Below are 10,189 nucleotides of genomic sequence, written 5' to 3' on the forward strand. Positions count from 1 at the left end.
TTCACAGTAGGGGAAACTGAGGTCCAGGGCAATTAAACAGCTTTTATCCATTCGAGCTACTAATCATGATCATGGCAATGCAGTTACTTCATCCACAGGGCCCGATTCTTAGCCCAGAATTTGTTACATAAATCATTGCTGGTGAACTGATTTAAAGGAAAACAACAGGAGAGAAAGGTGTGAGTGTATGAGCGTGTGTATGTGTGTGTGTGTGTGTGTGTGTGTGTGTGTGTATGATCTGTGGACTCCAGTAAATGATTCTTAGGGACTAACAGACCATTTTAGAAGCACAGATATGTGCTAAACCCTTAACAAACCCCTACCTTCCAAGTGCCATCATCCATTCTGTATCAGACCGTCACACCTAAATCACAGAGCCGTACATACTACCCAGACCTCAGGCTTCCCAATAAAGACACCATACGTAAAGAAAGAATGTTCCACTAAGCACTTTCATATCTATTTTCTCATCTCTTGCCTTATGGTGGGTTTTTTTTTCCTCCTCTAGAAATAATGCTCTTACAGTTTATGTTGCTGCTGTTTCTGCCTTAATGAATTATAGGAGTACATTTTACGGTTTCAGAAACAGTAGTCTTGGGCATTGAATCAACTAGCAGGCTTCCCTTCCTCAACTCTCTCCCCAGAAAGGAAATGAGAAGCAAAGCAATGCACGTCTTCACAAATGATGGACTTCACTCTCATCATAGCACTTTTGCTCTTTCCTTCTCTGCATTGGAGGCCCTGGGGGCTTGCAGGGCTCTACTCCTGAATTTTCCTTTCTGATGGCTGACAAAGGGGCTTGAAGTCAAGGCAGATGTGTTGGTGCATCTGGTTTGCCACAACGGCTCTGCACGTGAGAGTGCATTCAGAGGAATGCGCCAGAGATCTCCACATTCAGAACCAATCAGCCCAAGAGAGGTCTCTTCATTTTGGAATCCACTGTTCAAATGTATTAAAGTGCTAGTTTATGTTGAAGGTTAAAGAAGTTTAGTGAAAGTCAGTTTTAATGAATGCCAGTTCCCTCTATGCACTTACCTCCAGAAAATGTTCTGCCTGCTGTTCTCGATCCAATTTCCTTGAAGTTGTTGTAATCAGACCTGCGTAGAAATGAGAATATTTGACTTTTAAATATCTGGGGCAAGTAGCTTACTGAGCATGGGAAGCAAATTTAGTTAAAGGAAAAGCAAAAACGATGGGGAACGGTAACTCTCCAATCCCCAGTGACAATCGAGATGATCTCCGAATTATTCTTGAAACAAAATAAAATGTACAGAGAAAACCTGCAGAATTTGTTCTGGCTCTGCTTACCTCAGTTAGGTACTGTAATCACTTTGGGGATGTAAAAACTCACTGAAGAACCATTGTTTTTCTGATAATGAGGAATTTCAATGATTCATTTGCATATGACTGAAATTCTACAGTAAGAACCTCATTAAAGATTTCAGAGTTCTTGAACATTAATAGGTTGATGCTGATTAGAATCAGCCTGTGAAACAGCACTTTCTTATTGAACTTTTTTATGCTTATATAATTTTTTGTTACACTTGACAAAGAAGGTTACTTCCGTAATAGCTCCTTGTACACATAATTATTTCAAATTTATTAACTCTTACATATGGAAGACCTCACACCGTAATTTCATCATTGTGTTTAAATCTTTAAACAAAATAAGTTCCACGTGGGAAATATCTCTGTATCCTTCCTTCGAATGGAGTTTCCCATAAATGAATCAGCCCTTTGAGTATAGACAAAGAAAAGGCAATGAGAAGACAGAACCTTCAAGGCTGACCAGCTTATGCAGCAATTTGTGTTTTGCAGGTTTTATTATTATTATTGTGAAATGGCTATTAGGAGGTCAAATTTATATTCCATTTCTTGATTCTACACTGGCCCTGAAGACAAGAGACTATGGACTGGGCTGGCTTCGTGACCTAAACCGACGGAAAGAAAAGACCAGAGAAAATCACGTGAAAAGCTCACTCCCAAAACTGGTGAGGTACGTAAAGCATGGAAAAGGCATTTTGCCAGGATCTGCTGAGGAACTCATGACCTCCATCTTTTCTTTTAACACACGTGGTGGGGAGGAGCACGTGGATTTTAGAGAAAGCCAAGAAGAGGTCACAGGAGGCTAAATGACCTTCAAAATAAAATCCCATTGGGAGTAGCATGGCTCTTGACAAAATGGCCTCACTCCCCTTCACTCTCAGCTGTCCACACTCCTCACTGGGGGGAAACCTGTGTTCCCACGGCCCAGAGGAACAGCCTTTCCATGAATTCTTTCTAGAGCATGTCCCACCCCACTGCTTCACCTCTAGTTTTTTTCAAATTTAGCTCAGATGTTAGAGAGACGATGTGTCTTCCAGGGTTAGGTGTCCATCTGGTTATGTCCCAACACGGCCAGTATGCTCCCCCATCATCGTTCTTTGTTCTATGCTATAATCCATTGCTCACGTGTGTGTCTGTGTGTTTCCCACTAGACAAGTTGACAGATGACAGAGTTGCTTCATGGGAAGGGTCTGCCTTTCCATTTTGAAGCCCTGGGGCCCACCTACTCCCTGGTCTAAAACAAAGAATAGGAATTTCATTAATGCTCAGTTAACAAAAGTTGCTGTGGAAGAGATTACTTATATACTAATCTTCTGTTTTGCTGCAGATTTAGAATGTGCTTGTTTACGAAGGCATTTTTTTAAATGTTTGTTTATTTTGAGAGAGAAAGAGACAGACTGAGTGAGGAGGGGCAGAGAGAGGGGCAGAGACAGAATCCGAAGCAAGCTCCAGGCTCTGAGCTGTCAGCACAGAGCCCAATGCGGAGCTCGAATCCACAAACTGTGAGATCATGACCTGAGCCGAAGTTGGATGCTCAACCGGCTGAGCCACTCAGGTGCCCCAGGAAGATATTGGTTTGTGTGTAGGGAGAGTATCTGTAGGTGGATTAGGGGTGTATCTCTTTAGTATTCCTTTGAAACCACTTGCTGAGTTCCTCCATGTGAATGGCACAGTGCTATGCACTCTTGGGATACAAAGATGAGCTACTGTCTGAGATTACGGAGAGAAGACTGATATCACGACTTTAAAGTGGGAGAATCAGTAACTTCTCTTCCCTAGCTGCCCATCAGAACCTCCTGGGAAACTCAAAAACTCAGATTCTGTGTCCCACTCCATCCCTCCTTTACTGTGTCCATGTGTCTTGGTTGCTATGATGACTGAGGTGGTTCTCTAATTCTAAAAGATGGCTCTATGCATTTGCACCATCCCTTGTTGAATCTCACTATGACTTTTTATTGACATTAATTTTTCTGCCCAGCTACATCCAAAAATGAAGTATGCTGAACTGCTTTAGCATCTGGATCAGTGTGTGCAGGGGGTAAGGGGTGAACCAGAGGGAGGCGGAGATGGTGTGAGAGTGCACTGGCGGGTGGGGTGAGAAAGGAGGAATAAAGGGGGCACAGCTCTTGGATGCGTATTGACTAAGGGTCGGTGTGGTCACACCAGTGGGCGTCTAACACACACATCTGATGCCTTCATTCTCAGACCATTCTATCTGACAAGGTCATATGTCACAAAGGCGCTTTCCAAGTGAGAAGTAAGTGTCTTCTCGGAAAGGAAAAGGAGGCTTTCACGAACCTCACCACCTCCTCAGGGGGCATCCTCTGTTAGAGGTCACAACTGGAATGAGAAACACTTGTTATATGGAGGCTATAAATGGATGAAAGGGCTGTCAGCCTTCTCTGTGCTGGTTGCCTGCTGCTCTTCCAGGCACAAAAGACCAGGAGCCCTTTGCCCCCTGTTCCCTTGAGGACACTTGTGTCATTTTAGCCACAGCCCATTGTGACGTGCTATGCATGGGGAAGAGGTCAGCTTCTTCTCCTGATTATTCTTAGGGTGATATATATATGTGTGTGTGTGTGTGTGTGTGTGTATATATATATATATTTTTTTTTAGGAAAGCCACTTACTTGCACAATGCATATGTGAAACTGAGAGAGCAGTGTGGCTCTCCTGTCATCTGCCTACTGGCATGAAGATGTGTTTTTCACATATTTATCAGCTGACAGCAAAGGAGATGAGCTTCCTGAAAAGTTGAAACCATATACAACAGTAAACCTGGAGCTCTAAGAAAGCCAAGCAGTTTCTATTCCTGGAAGAAAGGCAGGAAAACCTCTATAGGCTTTAGTGCTCTGTGTTTCCATGACCTCATCTTTATTCTCACAGGTAATAGGTAAGAGTCAGGTTAAAAAAAAAAAAAAAAGAAAGAAATCTAAGTCAAAAGTGAAAATCGATAGGAAATCCGATGAGGTGGGGCTGGGGGCAGGGAACGCTGTTTGAGGGTACAAGGTTTCTTCTGGGGGTGATGAAAATGCTCTACAATGACAGGTTATGGTGACAGTTGCACAGACCCCAAAGTATTCTGAAAACCATTGACTTGTATACTTTAAATGGGTAAATGTCATTGCATGTAAATTACATGTCAGTAACACTATTTAAAAATCAGTAGGAGATCATAAGCTCTGCCTTTTAGAGTTTAACAAGCCTCTCATGTTTGGAGAAGACAGACACTCAAAAATGAAGGAATGGATGGATAAGTTAGTTTAGGAATCAGGCATGAAGAGGAGCTGGAATGAATGAAGCAATCAAGTTTGGCCCTGGGGAGTCAGGAACATAAAAACGATGAACAGAACACTTTTGGGTTAAAGCCACAACTTGTGGCTTGTTACTTGTACTGAGAAATAATCCTTGTTATCAAGACAGGACCACCTACAGCAAGAAGGGGTAAAATCTCTCTTCTCTTAAAAGGTACACCCTTGGATGAGCCATGGTCCTTAGCACCACTATATCTTATAGTCAGAAAGGACTGCACTCAGCCATCCTTACAGTTCGGAGGAATTTGTCAAAATGGCCAATGCTGCATCCTTATTTTTAACAATTCTGTTGGAGTTGAAAGTAGCTGGGCCTTAAAATAGGAGAGAGCACCCTCTCTCTTCAGTTCTTCTGATTCATCGCCATGGAAGGCAACCCCATTGTGCAATCTCTGAAGGAGAAAGGCGTGTATATCACACATGTAACTGTAGACCCATTGGGTACAGTCAATTGGGGACTGATGTGAAGAAATTGAATTTCAAAGATAAATCATAGGCGAGCTTTTGAATGAGGTTTGGAGATATAAACAAACACATCATTTGATATAATTACACATGCAAACCTCCAATTTTGGAGGGGAATTACGCCAGTCCTAAGTGAATGATACTCACCAAAGAGGGGGGAGAGCATATGGCTGGAACCATGCAATTACTTTAAAAATGACTAGTTCTGATTTTTTGTTGTGGAGACGGGACTCTCACAAGCTCTCTGGGAAAGAGCTTTTTGTGCTCTCTGAGCACAAAAATGTCGCTGCCTGTTCCAAAGAGAACTCACAGAGTTCTAAGTAGTTATGGTAGGAGAAGTGATACTTGTCAGATGACATCGTTCTCTGGCTTTCTCTCCCTGTGGGTGTCCTGGGTCACAGCTGTGTAATCTATTGCCGTGACATTCACATTTTCTTTAAGTGCTACTCGAAGCAATGCATGCCTTAGCTGCTTCAGCATAATTTACCAGGACTGTTGGAAGCTGAGTTTAGAATTAGAAATACAACTAGAATGATCAGCCCTGTGAACCCCAATTAGTGCCTATTCTGTCTTTTTCATCTGCATTTCCTCTGCTTTCCATTTCTCCATGTCTATCCCCAGCTATCTGGTAAACCCCTCACTGTCCTTCCAGACAGTTTGCACATTGCCTTCTCGGTGAAGCCTTCTCTGATTTTCCCTCTGGTATATTTTGTGTAACCCATCTGTGGTCAGGATCTCCCTCTAGGCCACAGTTGCAAGAAGGAAGAGATTTTGGGTAGTTCACTAGGTGAGCTCAGTAACCTAGATTAGTGTGGGCCACAGTTGTTCAATATAGAAATAGTACTATCACAGCACCCAATGCGACCAAGCTCTGTTTGCTAGGACACTTTTCCTAATACAATACAAATAAAGGGGTTGAAAACAGATCTTATTCACTTTGTGTTCTTGGTATTTAACATAGAAGCTAGCACACTGTAGGTACCAAGCAAAAATTGTTTGAATGAATCTTCTAGAACTCTCAATACTGTTTTATGCAGAATGGACATAATTGTCCCAAACCAAGGGGTGTTAAAATTAACTGAATGCTCTGTTTCAGTCTTTGAATAATTTCAATGTCTTCCCAATATTTGGAACCCTCTTTCATACTGGCAGTTGAAGGCATTTTGAACAATTCCTGACAGCCTTTTATTTATTTATTTTTATTATTTTTTAAATGTTTATTCACTTTTGAGAGACAGAGGGAGACACAGTGGGAGNAGCACAGAGCCCGATGTGGCTAAGACTGGACTGTGAGATCATGATGTGAACTGAAGTGAGACACTCAACTGACTGAGCCACCCAGGTGCCACTATATTTTTTTTTAATTTTTTAGCTGCCGATTACTATTATGCATTGGCCTTTGTGGCCATTTCCATGGTCTTCCCACATCCTGGTTTCTAACGAGTTCATGGAGAAAGGCAAGCAAATAATAGTATCATAGTATCCCACATTTGTTGAGTACTATGTGTCAGTCACTGTACTAAACAGTTTATGTACATGCTCTCATTTAATCTCACAGTTACAAGAAACAGGAACCATTCTGACTTCGCTTAGAAGGAAATGGAGTTAAATAATTTGCACAAGGTCGCCAATGACTAAGCCATCATTCCACACCCAGTGATGTTACCTCGGAAGTTTCTTCACTATCTCCCTAGCAGATGAGTATGTCCAGTGGTGGCAAAGCTGCCTGCCTGGGGGGCCAGGAGGTCTGAGTCCTAGTCTCAGCTCTGTCAGTTACTGGTTATAAGATTCTGGGCAATCACATATTTTCTCTAGGTCCCAGTTTCCTCATCTGGGAATGTCCTAAGTCTCTTTGCAGCATGAGGAGTCTGTAATAGCACAAACACATTAAAGGAGATCATTTTCTGATCTTTCATTGACCCCACTCTCTTCTTGGGCCTGAGCCCAGCTGAGCAGGACTTGGGCAAGTCACCCAGGCAGGAACTAGAGGGGGTGTGGTCTGATTTTAACCTGTCCACAAAACCTTTATACCTTTTGAATATGATCCCATTACTGGCAAATGATATATCATTTGCAAACACCTTTTCTCATTCAGCAGATTGCCTTTTTGTTTTGTTGATGGTTTTTGTTTGCTGCCCCAAATCAGCACTGAAGCATCCACATCTCTCTCAAAAGGAGGAAAATCAAAATGCTGTGAACTCTGAGTGCATGTTTTCAAATGAAAAAAATAAACTTCTTAGTCATCCACACGTTTATCGTCTCTTCCATAAGATTCCAAAATCTAGAACTTCTGTTTCATTTCTACCTTTCAATTCAGCCCATAAGGACGCCTCAAAATGTTGCCTGCAGTATTTACACATGGACATAAGGCCATGCACTGAATGTGGAGAGAATGAAATGCACACACACTAAGTGCAAATTTCAGGGCAAGTGTAAATTCAAACACAAAACTTTATATGGGAAAAGTTAAATTTGGAGTGAAGACATCTATTAAGTTTGTTTTAAAAAGATAACTAGGGGGCTCAATACCAGTTGAGCAGTCAACTTTCGGCTCAGGTCATGATCTCATGGTCACAGAGTTGAGCCCTGCATTGGGCTTGGCGCGTTGCGTGGAGCTCGCTTAAGATTCTCTTGCTCTCTCCCTCTGTCCTCTCCCCTGCCCCTTGCAAAGTTAAAAAAACAAACAAATGGGTGCCTGAGTGGCTCAGTCAGTTGAGTGTCTGATTTCACCTCAGGTCATGATCTCGCAGTCTGTGTTTGAGCCCCGTGTTGGGCTCTATGCTGTCAGCTCAGAGCCTGGAGCCTGCTTAGGATTCTGTATCTCCCTTTCTCTCTGCCCCTCCCCCACTCATGCTCTGTCTCTCTTTGTCTCAAAAAAATATGTAAACAGTAAACCATTTTTAAAAATAAAATTAAAAAATAAAAAAAATAAAAAAGACAACTAGATAATACGTGTTCATAGACTACATAGTATTTATTTAAAAAGAATCACCAGAAATAAAGAATAGACAAGAGCTAAAACATCAGCTATGAGAGGGTTAAAAAAAGAACCCAGAAACTGGTTCTATCAGACAAGCTTCTTAAGTAAGAGATGTTTCATGAGGTGTAAAGATTTGGAGTTGCTTGATTGAGCGCACAGCGCTACTGTTAAATTTTCTTAAGAAAATCTGACAGGGAAATCACTGATGGAGCTTTCATCTGCAACTTGAACTTTTCTTTATAGCGATTTCTGAGATGCCAACATAAGCTTTTAAACTGTGTAAATGAGGATGCACCTCAAGTGTGAAGACCCTGTGGGTCAAACGTGGTTCCTAGCTCTTGGTTTTCTATTACCAGTAAGTTTCAGTTTCTTTCTTTGCAAGCCAATGGATGGCATTTCTCAATTCGGCCTGAGCGGCAGGGAAATCGCAGGCAGGATTCTTCTGCCAGAAATACTTTCCCCCTTGGATACAGGACGCTGTAGCAGCTACAGGTAGCAAAAGGGGAAAAGCCAGCTTATGCAGGAAAAGTATCGATGCCAGCACACATCCTGCACCTTTACTTGAGGCCTAGTTGACCGATGTTGTTGCCCACAGCCCGGAGGGAGAGTTCTGAGGTTCGGGCAAGCCCTGCTCCCTTGCTGTACCACTCATTACAGACAAGATCGATTAGGGGATCTGGGTCAGGGCAACTTGTCATCGGGGCGAAGGATAAGCCAGGAGCCAACAAGGGAGGAATAATGATGTTATGTGGTGGAGAATATTCCAAACGTCTCTTCTCTGAGTAATTCTCTCGTACCAAGTGGTTCTGCCACACACATCCACATATGCACACGCACACATGTACACACACATGGGACCAGAGATGTTGTGTGTGAGTCCACTTTCGCCAGGACACCTGGATACTTTCCAGTCCTGTCTGTTCCTCCCTCAGTGTCTCTCCTCATCACCATTCCTCATGGCTTTCCTTCCCAACCTCACACAGCCCTCTGGCTCTGTCTTCTGGTCTGGCCTAGATGAAGAAGTTATTTATGTACCTGAAGAAGTCTCTAGATGCTTTAGCTAAGCCTTGAATGCCATATTGGATTTCTTCAGAGAAATTAAGCTACAGATGGTGAACCAATATTAAGGATGTTGTATAAAATGATGCCATCTTTTGGTGCCATTAACATATCACTGATGTGTGTGCTCAGATGTGCAATATGGTGCACATCTCCCCCTTTCTCTTTCTGCCAAGAGTTGTATTTTTTTTTTTTGCAGAATTTTGAATATTAGATGATCAAAATAAGGAAGAGGTAGTGGCTGGAAATCTAAATGACACTATATGGATGGGTCTTGGGGACTGTCCAGTCTGGGAAGCACCACATTGTTTCGCAGGACTCTAACCAGTGCTCACGCTTTGGTCTCAGGTCGGCTGGCTTTGCAGCTCAGTCCCGCCCCCAGGCGACTCAGAGTAGTCAGCAAGTTACTTATTAGCTTCTTTAAAGATCAGCTTCCTCATTGGTAACTTGCGGCTTATTAAATTAAATGATTGATTTAAAATGCTTAGTTTGATTGCTGGCACATATTAAATGCCCAAATAATGTTACTCTTATTATTATCTCCAGAAATAACACTGGTAGTCTCCTATGTGTTCAAAGATCCAATTGTGCTTCCTTCTCATCTTGAGATTTCCCCTCAAAGGTGTCTACACATTTGGGAAACAGAAATTGCAAAACGTCTACTACTTACTCTGTCACCTGACCGATGAAGAAACCGATGCTTACAGTTTATGTATCTTGTTCAAAGATCTATTTATCAGAAACCCTTCATCCGTACATTATCAAATTTTATCAAGAAGATATTATATATACCTGGAGCTCAAAGTGTGGCATGGAGTAGCGGCATCAGCATCATGTACGAGCTAGCTAGATGTGCAAAGGGGCAGGCTCCTCCCAGACCCACGTGATTTGTATGCACACTGCATTTTGAGAAGCTTGGCTCTAGATCACTGCTGTTTTTCACACTCAGCTGTGTCTTGGAATCATGCGAAGAGCATGAAGACACACAGAGGCCAGGGTCCCACATCCAGAGGTTCTGAATTATTTGGGTTGGGCAGAGGTCTAGCAT

At 42.4% G+C, this 10,189-nt stretch overlaps 1 protein-coding gene across 3 annotated transcripts in view; it reads right to left on the bottom strand.

Moving 5' to 3' along the window:
* Window positions 1-10,189, bottom strand: part of FAT3 (FAT atypical cadherin 3) — a 520,003-nt gene that overhangs the window by 186,487 nt on the left and 323,327 nt on the right. For all 3 annotated transcript variants that reach the window (XM_077780625.1, XM_077780624.1, XM_077780623.1), the window contains exon 3: window positions 1,036-1,097. In XM_077780625.1, the coding sequence (XP_077636751.1) occupies window positions 1,036-1,097 (62 nt within the window). The remainder of the gene's footprint in view (window positions 1-1,035; window positions 1,098-10,189) is intronic.

Source organism: Crocuta crocuta, unplaced genomic scaffold (genome assembly GCF_008692635.1).
Source record: "Crocuta crocuta isolate KB4526 unplaced genomic scaffold, BGI_CrCroc_1.0 scaffold78, whole genome shotgun sequence".
NCBI classification, from domain to species: Eukaryota; Metazoa; Chordata; class Mammalia; order Carnivora; family Hyaenidae; genus Crocuta; species Crocuta crocuta.